Source organism: Cetorhinus maximus, chromosome 10, assembly GCF_964194155.1.
Source record: "Cetorhinus maximus chromosome 10, sCetMax3.hap1.1, whole genome shotgun sequence".
Lineage (NCBI taxonomy): Eukaryota > Metazoa > Chordata > Chondrichthyes > Lamniformes > Cetorhinidae > Cetorhinus > Cetorhinus maximus.
Window position 1 is genome coordinate 7,785,381 of NC_135888.1, and position 16,596 is coordinate 7,801,976.

General features: G+C 39.9%; 1 protein-coding gene across 5 annotated transcripts in view; it reads left to right on the forward strand.

The window, feature by feature from the left end:
• LOC144685431 (pre-B-cell leukemia transcription factor 3) overlaps window positions 1–16,596 on the forward strand; it is a 222,692-nt gene that overhangs the window by 11,784 nt on the left and 194,312 nt on the right. Inside the window, exon 1 of one of the 5 annotated variants that reach the window (XM_078549915.1) lies at window positions 1,128–1,267. The exons of the other annotated variants lie outside the window; for them this stretch is intronic. Coding sequence (XP_078406041.1) covers window positions 1,219–1,267 — 49 coding nt within the window. The 5' untranslated portion in view covers window positions 1,128–1,218. Of the gene's footprint in view, window positions 1–1,127; window positions 1,268–16,596 lie in introns of those variants that run through there. 5 annotated transcript variants of the gene reach the window in all.

Consider the following 16,596-nt stretch of genomic DNA (forward strand, 5'->3'; position numbering starts at 1 on the left):
TTCCCCATTTCATTAGTTGTGGAGTTTCAGGGAAGAGATTTTCTCTGGGGAAAATGGATACTTGAAGTTCATTTTCTTTGTGATACGTATTTGAATAGAACAATGAACAACCTTCAGTATCTGAGGATATTTATCAGGGATTCATGATTACATGATTCTGTTTAGCTGGTTTTATCTTGACCTGTTCCAAATGTATTTATTTTCTGACAATGGAAATTTCAAGCATTTCCTCTGCCGTATCTGCTTACCTTAAATTAAGTCCGGCTGTCGTTGTTCAATATGCCTTTCATACATTAGAATGATGAATTGAAAGCAGAAATGGGAAAAAGACTGCATTGCAATGAAAATTTAATCAGTGCTCTTCTGCTGCTTTAATAAGGCAAATAATTCTTATTGGCTGCTGTGTTAGGGTTTCTAATATTTAATTCATAACAAACCCTGCATTATTCCACAGTGACTTTGACAGGAGGAGTTTGTTGCCTGCCAAAGAAAGGCAACTGTAAAACCTGAAAAGAGTGGTTTTAAAAGCTGATGTAAATGTCTGAAATGTTTCAAAAGGTTTTAATTAAAGCAGACTGGGACAGTACCACAGGCCTTACTTGGCAGTTTTCTAATGGGAATTACCTTTTGATACTAATTAAAAAGTTTAAAAAAAAGATTCACTATTCCTGAATGTAGTTTTTATCATATTGTATTCTAGCAAATGTAATTCTCTTTGACAATATCACTGTGCTTTCTGTTTATAATTCTTTTGTGATAGCCTTGTAGTCTGAAGTATTCTGACTTCAAATAACCCAAATTTCGCTGTAGGTATTTTGAAAAAAAAAGAGAAGCAGTAACTAAAATTGAATTTTGATTAGTAAGCATATGTGCAGTTAATGTTGTATATAAAGCAATAGAAAATGGCAACATGCCAATATTAGGTGCTGGGTCTTATTACATAGAAGGGTTGGAACTTTCTCGTTGCTTCTTGAAATGGCTTAATTGGTGTCAGCACCCTAGGGATAGATGCCTCTAACACTGAAATCCACACCATTCGCTCTGCCTCAGCTCAGTGTTGAGAAACTGGTAACGACTGGTAGTGAATGAGAGCGAATGGTGCTGTAACAATACTCGATGATGTTTGGGATGACAGAAATTAATACGCACTTGCTCAGCGAAAGCTATGATTAATGGCTGTGAGCAGGAGAATGCTGGCCCTCCTTTTGCTCTGGTTTGATGGGGATTGAAAAGCGAAGGCTGTGTTTATTCTCTTCCGAAAGCGGAGGTCAGATGCAGTACATTGCAGCTATTTCATTCTTCTGTTGTTTTTCTCTGTTGGTTGAAATTACTGTAAATTAAATTTAAATGGTTATCTTTCCAAATGGTGTTTTTTTTATTGTGAAGAATTTTAGATAATTATGAAGGCCATTTGTAATAAGTAGCCTCATCAGTTATACGATACAGAAGTTCCATTTTCCAGCAAAACACGGGTAAATGCAAATGCTTTTTCTTCATTAGTGGTCTTATTAAAAAAAACTATTTCAGTTGCCCAGTTTTGGTTTCCCTCCCCCAGCATGGGAAGGTTGAACTGTCTTTTGAACCAGACAGGAAGACATAAATTAATATAGTTCTCTGGATAAGTCACTTATTAATAATCCATTCTGTCATGATTCTTGGCACTGCCAGCATGACAGTTGCATCACTGTTTTTCCAAAACAGATAGCAGACTGCTATCAACATTCTACTTGGAGATGTTTCAGATGACAATTTGTTACCATATTTTTAAATCAAGCTTTTTGAAAAAAACAGTTTATTTTGAATTGAAGCATATGTTACTTTGGGCGTCTTGGCCATTTCTGTGTTTTGTAAGATTTTAATAGCTGTTTGTAACTTGGAATTTTAAACCACAAGAGAGTAAAACTTATGGAAATGCAAGCTCTTTTGGAAAAGTGATTTTATATTTAACCTGGTATTTGTCTCTGCAGAATTCAAGACTAAAATACTTAAAAATATCCTCAACATTTAAAACAGGGACTACTGTTCTTGTTCTTTGAACTACTAAACTGGGACTAGAATTTACCGCAACCTCTAATTTTGCATTAAGAACTGCTTCCCTTCTTTGCACACTTTTTGAAATTCTGCAATGATCTTGTGTACTGTAAGATATCAAAATAATTCTAAAATCATTTTAATGTTAGAATTTTCACCACAGTTGTAACCAAATAAAGAAAATATGATTTGTCACAGTATGTTTTAGTGAAATTTTAGAGTAGAACCTGACAGCAGATGTTTTGCTGACACTGAATATTTTGTTCACTTCAGACTCTCATTTCAGTCCTACTTCTGTCACCATGATTGATTTATTTCATTGTGGACAATGGGCTTCACAACCTGATTTTTTTCCCCTCTTTTTCTTTTTGTGAAGTGCCGATAGCTAGAACAGCCTTGACTTCATAAAAAAAGCATCTTCTAAGGTCACTGTTATAGGAACCGTTACAGCAGTGCAGATGCAGATTTGCAAATCAGAGATTATATCTTCAGGCATTGCTGTCAAGTGTTATTCAAATAACACCAGCCTCACATTTGAATAACGGCAGACATTTTGAATTAATTAATCAGAAGAGATAGTCCAGGGCTTTTCTCATTAGTCTTCAGGTCAGGCTAGAAAAGATATATGTGTTGGTGATGATATCCTTGTCTTTAATCGTGATTTATGAAGATTTAGGATTGTGTGTGATTTGTCAAAGGTTCTGGGAAAAGGCTTGTGCATATTTCATTATCTAATCTCTGATTGATTTCAGGATGCTAAAAGATATACCAGTGCTGTTCAGATGTGTGAGGAGCACTGGTAGGCACTGCATCCCAGGACTTTTACTCTGTTATCTCTTATGACTGTCAGAAAAAGCTGTAAACTTTTATTGCTTGTAGTTGCATTGCCATATTTTAATTATTGCAGAAATTGTTTGCTCATTCTGTCTTCAAAACAAAAGCTGTGTATACAATAACCACAAAAATTCTCCCAAGCTTTCTGCATTTATACTTTTGTGGGAAAAGTATCTTCAAAAGTGTCTGCTGCTTTTTTGTGTTTCTGTTCTGGTGTGAAAGTAGGAAATGTTATTGATTTGATTTTTTAAATTCATTCATGGGATGTGGGCTTCGCTGGCTGGGCCAGCATTTATTACCCATCCCTAGTTGCCCTTGAGAAGGTGACTCTAGTTGCCCTTGAGAAGGTGATGGTGAGCTGCCTTCTTGAACTGCTGCAGTTCCTGTGGTGTTGGTACACCCACAGTGCTGTTAGGGAGGGAGTTCCAGGATTTTGACTCAGCGACAGTGAAGGAACGGTGATATATTTCCAAGTCAGGGTGGTGAGTGACTTGAGGGGAACTACCAGGTGGTGGTGTTCGCAACCATCTGCTGCCCTTGTTCTTCTAGATGGTAGTGGTCCTTAGGTGCTGTCTAAGGAGCCTTGGTGAATTCCTCCAATGCATCCAGCGCACCTCCAGTGTGTAGATGGTACACACTGCTGCTGCTGTGTCACGGTGGTGGAGGGAGTGAATGTTTGTGGATGTGGTGCCAATCAAGCGGGCTGCTTTGTCCTGGACGGTGTCAAGCTTCATGAGTGTTATGGGAGCTGCACTCATCCAGGCAAGTGGGGAGTATTCCATCACACTCCTGACTTGTGTCTTGTAGATGGTGGACAGGCTTTGGGGAGTCAGGAGGTGAGTTACTCACTGGTCAGTGGTAACCCCCAGGATGTTGATAGTGGGGGATTCAGTGACGGTAATGTCATTGAACGTCAAGGGGTGATGGTTAGATTCTCTCTTGTTGGAGATGGTCATTGCCTCCATTTGTGTTGTGCGAGTTACTTGCCACTTATCAGCCCAAGCCTGGATATTGTCCAGGTCTTGTTGCATTTGGACATGGACTGCTTCAGTATCTGAGGAACTCCTGCAGTGATGTCCTGGAGCTGAGATGACTGACCTCCAACAACCACAACCATCTTCCTTTGTGCTAGGTATAACTTCAGCCATTGGAGAGGTTTCCCCCTCATTCCCATTGACTCCAGTTTTGCTAGGGCTCCTTGATGCCCCACGGTCAAATGCGGCCTTGATGTCAAAGGCATCACTCTCACCTCACCTCTGGAGTTCAGCTCTTTTGTCCGTGTTTGAACCAAGGCCGCAATGAGGTCAGGAGCTGAGTGGCCCTGGTGAAATCCAAACTGGGGGTCAATGAGCTGGTTATTGCTAAGCAAGTGCTGCTTGATAGCACTGTTGAAGACCCCTTCCATTACTTTACTGATGATCGAGAGTAAACTGATGGGGCAGTAATTGGCTGGGTTGGATTTGTCCTGTTTTTTGTGTCCAGGACATACCTGGGCAATTTTCCACATTGCTGGGTAGATGTCAGTGTTGTTGCTGTACTGGAACAGCTTGGCTAGGGGCGTGGCAAGCTCTGGAGCACAAGCCTTCAGTACTATTGCTGGAATGTTGTCAGGGCCCATAGCCTTTGCAGTATCCAGTGCCCTCAGCTGTTTCTTGATATCACGTGGAGTGAATTGAATTGGCTGAAGACTGGCATCCGTGATGCTGGGGACCTCTGGAAGGGGCAAAGATAGATCATCCGCTGGGCACTTCTGGCTGAAGATTTTAGCAAATGCTTCAGCCTTATCTTTTGCACTGATGTGCTGGGCTCCACCATCATTGAGGAGGGAGATATTTGTGGAGCTGCCTCCTCCAGTGAGTTGTTTTTAATTGTCCACCACCATTCACGACTGGATGTGGCAGGACTGCAGAACTTAGATCTGATCTGTTGGTTTTGGGATTGCTTAGCTCTGTTTATCACTTGCTGCTTATGCTGTTTGGCACGCAAGTAGTCCTGTGTTTTAACTTCCCCAGGTTGACACCTTACTTTTAGGTACATTTGGAGCTGCTCCTGGCATGCCCTCCTGCACTCTTCATTGAACCAGGGTTGATCCCCTGGCTTGATGGTAATGGTAGAGTGGGTGATATGCCAGGCCATGAGGCTACAGATTGTGGTTGCTTACAATTCTTCTGCTGCTGATGGCCCACAGCGCCTCATGATGCCCAGTCTTGAGTTGCTAGATCTGTTTGAAATCTATCCCATTTAGCACGGTGGTAGTGACACACAACATGATGGAGGGTATCTTCAATGTGAAAGCAGGACTTCACCTCCACATGGACAGATGCATTTATGGCAGGCAGGTTGGTGAGGATGAGGTCAAGTACGTTTTTCTCTCTTGTTGGTTCCCTCACCACCTGCCGCAGACTACCAGCTATGTCTTTTAGGATTCGGCCAGCTCGGTCAGTAGTGGTGCTACCGAGCCACTCGTGGTGATGGACATTGAAGTCCTCCACCCAGAGTACGTTCTGTGCCCTTGCCACCCTCAGTGCTTCCTCCAAGTGATTCAACATGGAGGAGCGCTGATTCATCAGCTGAGGGAGGGCGGTACGTGGTAATCAGCAGGAGATTTCCTTGTCCATGTTTGACCTAATGCCATGAGACGTCATGGGATCCGGAGTTGATGTTCAGGACTCCCAGGGCAATTCCCTCCCAACTGTATACCGCTGTGTTGCCACCTCTGCCAGTGGGACAGGACATATTCAGGGATGGCGATGTTGGTGTCTGGGATATTATCTGTAAGGTATGATTCCATGAGGATGACTATGTCAGGCTGTTGCTTGACTAGCCTGTGGGACAGCTCACTCAATAGGGTGCCGGGTGGTCTGTCCGGTTTCATTACTTTTTTTGAGACCTTGTAGCAGTTTGATACAACTGAGTGGCTTGCTAGGGCATTTAAGAGTCAACCATATTGCTGTGGGTCTGGATTCAGGTAGGCCAGACCAGGTAAGGATGGCAGATTTCCTTTCCTAAAGAGCATTAGTGAACCAGATGGATTTTTACAAAAATCAACAATGGTTTCATGGTCACCGTTAAACTTTTAATTCCAGATTTTTATTGAATTTAAATTCCACCATCTCCACCTGTGGCGGGAGCATTGCCCTGAGTCCCTGAATTACTAGTCCAGCGACAATACCACTACGCCATCGCTTCCCCCAAATTTACTTTGCAAACAACTATTATAGCAGTTTTTTAAAAAGAAGGCATTTTTTTAAATGCTCAGTTTCGACCAGTGAAAACATAGGGTTAAAATTATAGTAAACCTAGGGGATGAACCAAAAGGTAATAATTCATGCATGCCTCTTTTAGGACCTTTTGTTTATGTTTTGGGTGCCAGCTTTTATTAAAGTAGCGTTAAAGGAAAATTGTAAATCTCCATTCGTGCTCTAGACGTCTGTACAGGAAATGGTTGTCTGTCACAACAGAGGCTATCGTTTAAAACAAAATAGCAAGATTAGTATGTAGGTCTGACAGTTAGTTTGATGGTTTTGAATTATGTTTCCCTACTTTGGTAGTTAAACAATTGAGCTTTATTAAAAGATATCATAATGTCTTTACTTACCAAAATTTGGGGTCAGAAGAACCTGGTAGAATGGCTTAGTACTACTCCACTTGAAAGGATATATAGGCTGTTGCAGGATTTAATGTTTTTTTCTTGAGAGAAATAGATGAAACTCACAAGTTTTATGAATACAAATAAGTTATAAAGGAAAATTTAGCAGATAAAAGCAGTAGTGTGACCTTACAAGCTTAATGCATACATGGATTATGCATTAGGCCATTCAGTTAATCATGTCTGTCCATTGCTAGTTTTCAACTGGAACAATGGAGACGTTCCAGAACAAAGTTTGTTCTTATCTGTTTGTGGTTATTGTATACACAACTTTTGTTTCGAAGACAGAATGAGTGAACAATTTCTGCAATAATTAAAGTATGGCAAGCAATAAAAGTTTACAGCTTTTTCTGACAGTAATAAGAGATAACAGAGTAAAAGTCCTGGGATAAAAAGCAAAATACTGCGGATGCTGGGAATCTGAAACAAAACGCCAAAAGTCCTGGGATGTTCTTATCTGTGCAAAATTTTCTTCTATATTTTTCTTGATGTCACAAGATTTCCGTACCGTTATGTGAATGTTGTCCATTGTGTACACATGGCATGCAAAATATGACCCAATGGTAAAAGCCCACAAAGGAAAATGGATATTGCTTTGTTAAAGAATACTTCAGTGAGTTGGAAATGGATATTTAATCTCATGATGGTTGTGAGTCTTATGTTTTATTGCAGTATCTGAATCACTTGATGAAATTACAGAATTGCAACTTGAATCCTGGCATCCATTATTCTCCATAAGTTTAAGTACAGTGAAGTATTGTGTCACGGGCCAGTGAACTTACACTGAGAATAAGATAGACATTAAACGGAGTTTCCTTGATGGCTCAGTGAGTAAATGTACCATATGATCTGGTGCTGAGCCATATAGATTTGTAAGATCCCAGGTTTGTCTTTTGATTTGTATCAGCCATGGGTCAAAAACAAAATTTTTTTGAAGGCTCTTAAGATTTTCTTGAGGGCTACTTTTTGATTTTTAGGGGCTACTTTTTGAATAATATTTATACATTTTTAACTTAGAATCTATAAATAAGATGTTTTCGTTACTTTATTATAAATAAATCTCAAATACTCCATCTCCAAAATGAAAATTCCAGCTACTTAGCACAACAGCCCCTTTTAAAAATAATTACAAGAAATTTGCATTCTCCAGCATTCTTTAGTTTTGTTCTGTTGATTTCAAGTTTTGTTCCCCTCAATACTTCTCTTTAAAGTGAGTGCTGACAAACAGGTCAGGATTCTGACTTCCAAAGGTCCAACTGCGCAACGAGGGGAATACACACAAATTAATCCTGCAGTACTAAGCTAACCATTGGACAACAAATGGTTGAATTCATATATACTTCATATTTCAGTGATTTTTTTGATTCCCAAGCTAACGCACCTCCTCGCATGATCATCTGTGCTTTCATGAGACATAGATTGGAACCTCTTAGCACAGAAGCATCCTAGTTACATCAAAGACTTCTTTATAGAGATGGTTAACTCACTAACTGTACCCATCAATGCCATACTTTTTACAATGGACATTGAAAGTCTTAGAAATCATAGAATTTTATGGCACAGAAGGAGACCTTTCAGCTCATCATGCCTTTGCTGGCTTTTTGGGAGAGAACTACTAAATTAATCTCCTCTCCTGCTGTTTCTTTTCCCATGGCCCTGGAATATTTATTCAATTCTTCACACTTTATTGCAAACTAGGAGGCAAAGCAACATTAGACTCACACAAAAGGGGGAAATTAATTCACAAAGGCACTTCCTTTCTTCACCATCCACCCTTAAAACTGGACCAACACCAGTGTAGATCCACAATTTTTTTGATCACCTTCAAAGAAATCATCTGTCTGACGTGAATAACATCTTGCTTTTAGATCCTTTATTAGAGAGGTCTATTTCTGGAACAGGATTTCTGGTTGGATGCCTTCGCTATGGGTTCTCCTGAACCCCTTGAATCTGCTTACAAAGTGAATCTTTGGCTGTGTGCACATTGCCCCATTGAAACAAGTCTGGAATATTGCTGAGGGGCTGGTGTACAGAGGACACTCTACAGCCCTGGGCAAGTGGAAACCCTAAGAATACCCACAGCTGTTAATTTCACCCCTTCAATCCAGGGTTGCTGTCTTGCACTGAGGAGATTCATTCCACCTGCCCCCAACCCCAGACTCTGTGCCGGAAAGGGACGGGTGACTGAGTTTTCGCATTAGATTCCTCGGACTAAAAGTTCAAGTAGAATGGATTCTTGGTTGAAAAACAAGAGTCTGTGTTGTTGAATATCACTTGGAGAACATTATCAAAGTCAAGCGCATCTCTGGCCTCATCTACGAAGAGACTAGGGGTGTACTGAAGATATTTCTGGAGAATATCATCAGGGATTCAGTCATCTACACAAAACATGCCAAATGCTGGTAGTCACTGCCCTGGATATGCTGTATGCGCTGAAACAGCAGGAACAGACACTATACAGATTTAAAAACAAAAAGCTAAAAGCTACTGCGGATGCTGGAAATCCAAAACAAAAACAGAATTACCTGGAAAAACTCAGCAGGTCTGGCAGCATCGGTGGAGAAGAAATCAGTTAACGTTTTGAGTCTTCATGACCCTTCGGCAGAACTGAGTATAGTTAGGAGAAAAGTGAAATATAAGCTGGTCTAAGGTGGGGGGGCGGGGGGAGAGAGAAGTTGAGGGTGTGGTGATTGTGGAGATAAGCAAGCAGTGATAGGAGCAGATAATCAAAAGATGTCACAGACAAAAGGATAAAAGAGGTGTTGAAGGTGGTGATATTATCTAAGAAAAGTGCTAATTAAGAATGGAAGGCAGGATACTCAAGGTACAGCTCTAGTGGGGGTGGGGTGGAAAGACTAACAAAGTTTTAGTTTTAGATTTAAAAATAATGGAAATAGGTGGGAAAAGAAGAAACTATATAAATTATTGGAAAAAAAAGGGAGGGGGGAGAAACGGGGTGGGGATGGGGGGAGGGGGAGTTTAAGATCTAAAGTTGTTGAATTCAATATTCAGCCTGGAAGGCTGTAAAGTGCCTAGTCGGAAGATGAGGTGCTGTTCCTCCAGTTTGCGTTGGGCTTCACTGGAACAATGCAGCAAGCCAAGGACAGACATGTGGGCAAGAGAACAGGGTGGAGTGTTAAAATGGCAAGCGACAGGGAGGTTTGGGTCTTTCTTGCGGACAGACCGCAGGTGTTCTGCAAAGCGGTCGCCCAGTTTGCGTTTGGTCTCTCCAATGTAGAGGAGACCGCATTGGGAGCAACGAATGCAGTAGACTAAGTTAGGGGAAATGCAAGTGAACCTGTTCTCTTGCCCACATGTCTGTCCTTGGCTTGCTGCATTGTTCCAGTGAAGCCCAACGCAAACTGGAGGAACAGCACCTCATCTTCCGACTAGGCACTTTACAGCCTTCCGGGCTGAATATTGAATTCAACAACTTTAGATCTTAAACTCCCCCTCCCCCCATCCCCACCCCGTTTCTCCCCCCTTCCTTTTTTTTCAATAATTTATATAGATTCTTCTTTTCCCACCTATTTCCATTATTTTTAAATCTAAAACTAAAACTTTGTTAGTCTTTCCACCCCACCCCCACTAGAGCTGTACCTCGAATATCCTGCCTTCCATTCTTAATTAGCACTTTTCTTAGATAATATCACCACCTTCAACACCTCTTTGATCCTTTTGTCTGTGACATCTTTTGATTATCTGCTCCTATCACTGCTTGCTTATCTCCACAATCATCCCACCCTCTACTTCTTTCTCCCCCCGCCCCCCCACCTTAGACCAGCTTATATTTCACCTTTCTCCTAACTATACTCAGTTCTGCCGAAGGGTCATGAAGACTCGAAACGTTAACTATACAGATTCGATGGTTGAAAAAAATATTGAGCTTAATCTAGCTAATTTACCTAGTTTATCTAACCCCAACTGTGTAAACCCCAAACGCAAATCCTACTCTAATTTATCTAGGTTATCTAAGCCCAACAGCGGAACCCATTTCTTACCTTCCTTCAAAATGCCTTCTCTCTAAGTGCTCAGTGATGGCAGCAGCAGGACTGGCCAGAATAACTGCTCCAGTTTCTCCAATCACAGGTCCTTCTCTCCCACCCTTGCTGATCCTCCAATCGTAGATTGTATCTCTTGAGGATCAGGAAGTGCAAGAGAGAGGGAACCTCTGATTGGAGGAGCTGGAGCAGTGAGCGTGGGAGAGAAAGAATCTGTGATTGGAGGATCAGCTCCTCACAGATTCTGTCTTTCCCACTTTCAGGGGTGACTTTTCTCTCATTGGTTGCCCTTTGATTGAATTTTCCTGGGAATTTTGGCGGCTTTTGAGGGCGAATTTGCCCACTGCCCATGTGTATTTTGAACCCTGATATTAGCTGATCTCAGCTGGGAAAGCACTAAAGTGATATATTTACCTCAGAACTTGCAGGCTTATATAAGGGTTATGTCAGTCACTATCTAATGACTCCTGATGGGGTGTTTGTGTGTGTGTGTGTGTGTGTGTAGGGTGAAGATGTGATTAGGCATATACATGGAAAAATGGCCAATCTTCAAGCTAACAGAGGCTGTTTGTTCCTAGAATTGTTACCCTAGTTTGAATCACTTGCCTTGGGAGAGGCACAAGGAGAAAAATTGAAAGAAAAGTTGAAGGGGAGAAGTATTTTTAATAGTGAAAATGGAACAAACAAAAAGGCTGCCAGTTTAACATTAATGGTTAAATTTGAAAATTGTAAAATATTTTTCTACGTTGTTAACTTTTTTAACAATGGAAACCAATACAGGCAAAGTTGGTTAATGCTTATGTGTAAAGCTCAGTTTCGGTCATAAAATTTAGTTTTAATTTAAACTGCTGATAAAGCAGTTGCTAGATTTAAAAAAAAAAATTTTGCAAGCAGTTCTCCCTCGGTGTTGCTTATAGTGAGACTGAGGATATTGCATGTATATCAACAGGGATGTTCATCTGATGGAGATGATAACATCAGAACTAATGATTTGTGTAAAATCAGCGACTGAATAAATCAAATTCCATTTGTACTAAAACAAAAGCAACATACTGCAGATGCTGGAAATCTGAAATAAGAACAGAAAAAGCTGGAAATACTCAGCGGGTCAGGCAGGATGGTAATGACCTCAAAAGTTAATTCTTGTTTCTCTCTCCATAGATGTTGCCTGATCTGTTTACTATTTCTAGCATTTTTTGTTTTTATTTGTACTAAATTCTGTTGTGGAATTTTAACTATGCTTCAGGGATTGAATTCTGCCCATTATTTTGTGAAAATCATAAATGTATATAAATTGTATATAAACACCAGTAACTCACCCATGATGTTGGAGATAGGATGTCAAAACCCAAATATGGTTATCAGGTAAAGCAGGATGAGAGGGTGGGCCATAATTGAAACTGGGTGATGACCTAATTCCAACCCCATTTGTATCCCCACATGTATGTGTTTCCAAGATAAATTCCTTTGCCCAGATTTAAAATGAAGGTTGTTTATGTAAACTTCTATGGTAGTTACACATTCCTGCCAAAGGTGCACAGTGCTTTCACTGGAGAGAGGTCTAATTACAGTATGATAAATTTACATAGGCAGTTTCCAGTTTCAATATAGATATTGGAATTTACATTTGAACAGGTTGAAAGTGTGGGCAGTTGTAAGGATTTATAATTAGATAATAGATTTTATTTGCAGTATATTTTACTGATTGTGTTTTTGGCTTCTATACCATTATGATTTCAAAGCTAAGAATACACAACCAGTTGCTGTGCAAGGTGCACCAGTTGAAGGTAGCTATCGAGTATTGAACAGTATTGGGGAAGGTGAGTGAACTGCAACTGATACCAAAGCACAGGACCATTCCTTAAACAATGAGGATAGTGCTGGTAGGTGGTCCTGGGGTTGAGTGGGCCTGGAATGGGGGCACTGATGTTCGAGACCCCTGCAGTGGAATTTTGGGATTTGGTGACCTTTTAATTTGGTATGACTATGGAAGGAGTACCTGTGATTTAGAAGAACTATGAAAAGGGAACCTGAAGTCTAGTAGAACTGGGAGTATATGATATGAGGCTTGGTTAACTGATGGATTTATGGTGTTTCAGCTGTAAAGGAAAGGGCAAGGGTTGGTGGTGGGGGGTCTGTGGAGGGGTATAAATGACATGAGCTTTACAGCACTTAGGGTAGAAGATGACAAGTCTAGCAGCATTGATTTGTAAGAGATCTCTGCGAACATTGTATTTGGTGTTCTGTGACTGCTTCCTAGATGTTTATGTTTCTGTCTTTGTCAGTCTTTCTCTCTCTCTCTCTCTTCCCCTTCCCCCTCCTTGACAGTAATTAGAATGTTTAGGTTTTTTTCTAGTACAAAAACAAAGGTAATAATTAGACTTTATATTTGATTTCAAAATTTAATTTGGGAGAAAAATTTTAACTTGGGCCAGAAGCATCAACTTTAAACCCAGGTTTTTGGGAGTAACTGACATCTTCAAGTAAATATTATAATGAACTCATCAAATGGCACAAAAACAATTTAGCAGACAGATGTAATTGCATTATTATAAAATATGTTTTTTTAAATTTCTTAATTAAAACCTTAATTTAGACATTGGAGCTTTTGATTACAGATGAAATGGCATGATGGCAGGCAAAAATCTTTTAAGTGATACAATTGGTTCAATAAACAAAAGTGTGATGGTGAAAATTGATATGTTGACATAGAGTTTTCCATTCTAAAAATGTGGCACAGGAAGTAAGAGTAATACACCAGGAAGTATGGTTAGTCAGAAGATTTAATCTATGATATATTAAAAAAAAATCTATGTGTACTTCCTTCATCACTTGACTTCCTGTTGTCACATATGTGTTGCACTTTTTGGTCAACTTTTTAATTATAAGTTCCAGCGTCCGCAATTATAATGGAGAACAGCTATATAGACTCATCACTCTGAGGCACAAGTTGGTTGTCCACTTTTCCCAGAATTTTTAAAACATATTTTCTGAATTTTTTTCTTATCCACCATTTTCCCCTCAGTAAAGCCAAAAAATTGTTATTGCCAAAATAAAAGAATTAAAACTTACTGACTCATTGTGTGAAAAAGTTTTTTCTCACATCACATTTGCTTCTTTTGCAAATCACTTTAAATTTGCGCCCTCTTGTTCTTGATCCTTTTACAAGTGGGGACAGCCTTTCCCTATCTGCTCTGTCCAGTCCCCTCATGAGTTTGAACATCTCTATCAAATCTCCTCTTCTTCTCTCCAAGGAGAACAGTCCCAACCTTTCCAATCTATCCTCATAGCTGAAGTTTGTCATCCCTGGAACCATTCTTGTAAACCTCTTCTGCACTTTCTCCAATGTGTTGACATCCTTCCTATAATGTGGCACTCAGAACTGTACACAATATTCCAGCTGAGGTCTAATGAGTGTCTTATATAAATTCAGCATAACCTCCCTTCTCTTGTACTCTATCCCCCTATTAATAAAGCCCAGGATACTATATGCTTTATTATCTGCTCTTTCCACCTGTCCTGCCACCTTCAATGATCTATGCACATATACACCCAGGTCTTTCTGCTCCTGCACCCCCTTCAAAATTTCACGCCTTATTTTATATTGTCAGTCCATGTTCTTCCTATCAAAATGGATCACCCCACACTTCTCTGCATTGAATTTCATCTGCCACGCATCTGCCCACTCCACCATATTAACACAACCAAATTTATCCATTTGTCCTTTGTATATTTTAATGCTTTCATGAAAAGTCTCTCCTAAAACCTTGAGGTTGGAGTTAATATTTTTGCCTACAGCTGACTCAAAGTTAAATTTGGATAGTCCAATTCTTACATTGTTGGAAACTAAGTAAAGGACATATGTATCAGCTCTGTTCAGTCAGCTGTAGCGGAAGTATGTTCTTTCTTTAGCTTCTAGCAATTTCCACTTTCCTCCCTCCATCCCCCCCAACCAATTAAGTCTGTGGCAGGAATGCCCATGGATGGCTTTACCACCCCATCCCAATTAAGGCCCTTAAGTGGGCAATTAACACCCACTTACGAGCCTCATCCTCATGGGACTTGCCATGTGGAGAGCATGACAAGCAAGCCCGTGTGAGCAAGTGTACACATATGTGTATGTGCAAGAGGGAAAACTGATTTCTAATTATTCTTTAGTACAGTTTTGTTTGAGCTTTAAACTTTACAAGTGAAAGAAAGATAAACTGGGTTTTGAGAAAGAGCCTGAGATCAGAGAGGTGTCATGAAAAAGAGAAAAAGTAAGACTCGTTTCATTTAATATTACTTCTCAAAAACACATGTTAAGTTTTAAAATTAGCTAAATTAACTCATCTGTGTTTTGTTGACAGTCAGGAAAGGGCAATGCTAATTTATTGAACCTGGGAAACAGATTTTATCTCTGAACATTTCTGAGATGGGTCAGAGAGAAAAACGGACTGACAAATTGAAGGCGGACTTTCTTACCTTGTTCTAATTTGATTTCTTTAAAAATAAACAATTTGAATTTTGAAAGCAAATCATAAGGCAGGATAAGAGGGAGATTGGTGGAGGTTAACAGAGCCTCCAGCCTGTGATGACTACGTGATGGCAGCAAGGGGGTAGGCAAATCATATGGCTGGGGAAGATAATGGGAAAGGAACTGTTGAGGGACACATTTACCCCACAATTGCAGCCTGCATTTCCCTGTCACAGTGTAGCATATCACAAACCACATGCAACTGCGGAGGGGAAAAGAATAAGACCGAGAAGCAAAAAAAATAAAATGGGATAGAAATATAAAAACACATTGTAAGGGCTTCTGCAAGTTTGTCAAAAGGAAGAGAGTAGTGAAAGTAAATGAGGGGACCTTAGAGGCTGAGACAGGAGAAATTATAATGGGGAATAAGGAAATGGCAAAGACATTAAACAAATATTTTGTCAGCCTTCAGTGTAGAAAAGACAGAATACATAACCAGAAATAGTAGGGAAACCAAAAGCCTAATGAGAATGGGGAACTAAAAATAATTTACGGTAGCAAAAAAAAAGTACTGAATGAATTGTTGGGACTGAAAGCCAACAAATACCCAGGAGCTACGGGGCCTACATCCTAAGGTTCTAAAATAAGTGGTTGTAGATTTAGAGGATGAACTGGCTGTGAACTTCGAAAATTCCCTAAATTCTGGAACAGTTCCAGTGGATTGGAAAATAGCAAATGTAAGACCACGATTCTTGAAAGGGGGGGAGAGAAGATGGTGAACTACAGGCCAATTAGCCTGACATCAATCGTCAGGAAAATGCTAGAAGCCGTTATTAGGGAAGTGGTAACAGGGCACTTAGAAAATCATAAAATGATTGGGCAAAGTCAACATAGTTTTATGAAAAGGAAATCTTGTCTGACAAACCTATTAGATTTCTTTGAGGATGTAATTGGCAGGGTAGATAAAAGGGAGCCAGTCGATACTATATATTTGGATTTTCAAAATGCATTCAGTAAGATACCATACAATAGGTTTTTGCACAAGATAAAGGTTGAAGGAATTGAGGGTACTTTATTAGCATGGATAGAGGATTGGTTAAAGGACAGAAATCAAAGGAGGAATAAACGGATAATTTTCAGGTTGACAGGCTGTTACTAGTGGAGCACTGTAAGGATCAGCCCTGGGGCCTCAACTATTTACAACCTGCATTGATGATTTAGATAAAGGGATTGAGTATTATGATAAATATTTAAGTTTGTGGCCAATACTAAGCTAGATGGGAAAATTAGCTGTGAGGAGGACACAGAATGCCAAGAGGTTATAGACAGGTTAAATGACTGGGCAAGGTGATAGTTGATAAGGTGGGGAAATGTGAGGCTATTCACTTCGGTAGAAAGAATAGAAAAAAAAATGTTTTTTAAACCATGCAAAACTATAAAATTATATAAAAACAAAAGGGATTTGGAAATTTGTACAAGAAACTCAGAAAGCTAATATGATGGTACAGCAAGCAATTGGGACGACAAATATAATGTTGGCCTTTATTGCAAGGGGGTTGAAATACCAGAATTCTGAGGTTTTGCTGCAATTGTACAGGGCTTTGGTGAGACCACACCTTAGTTGT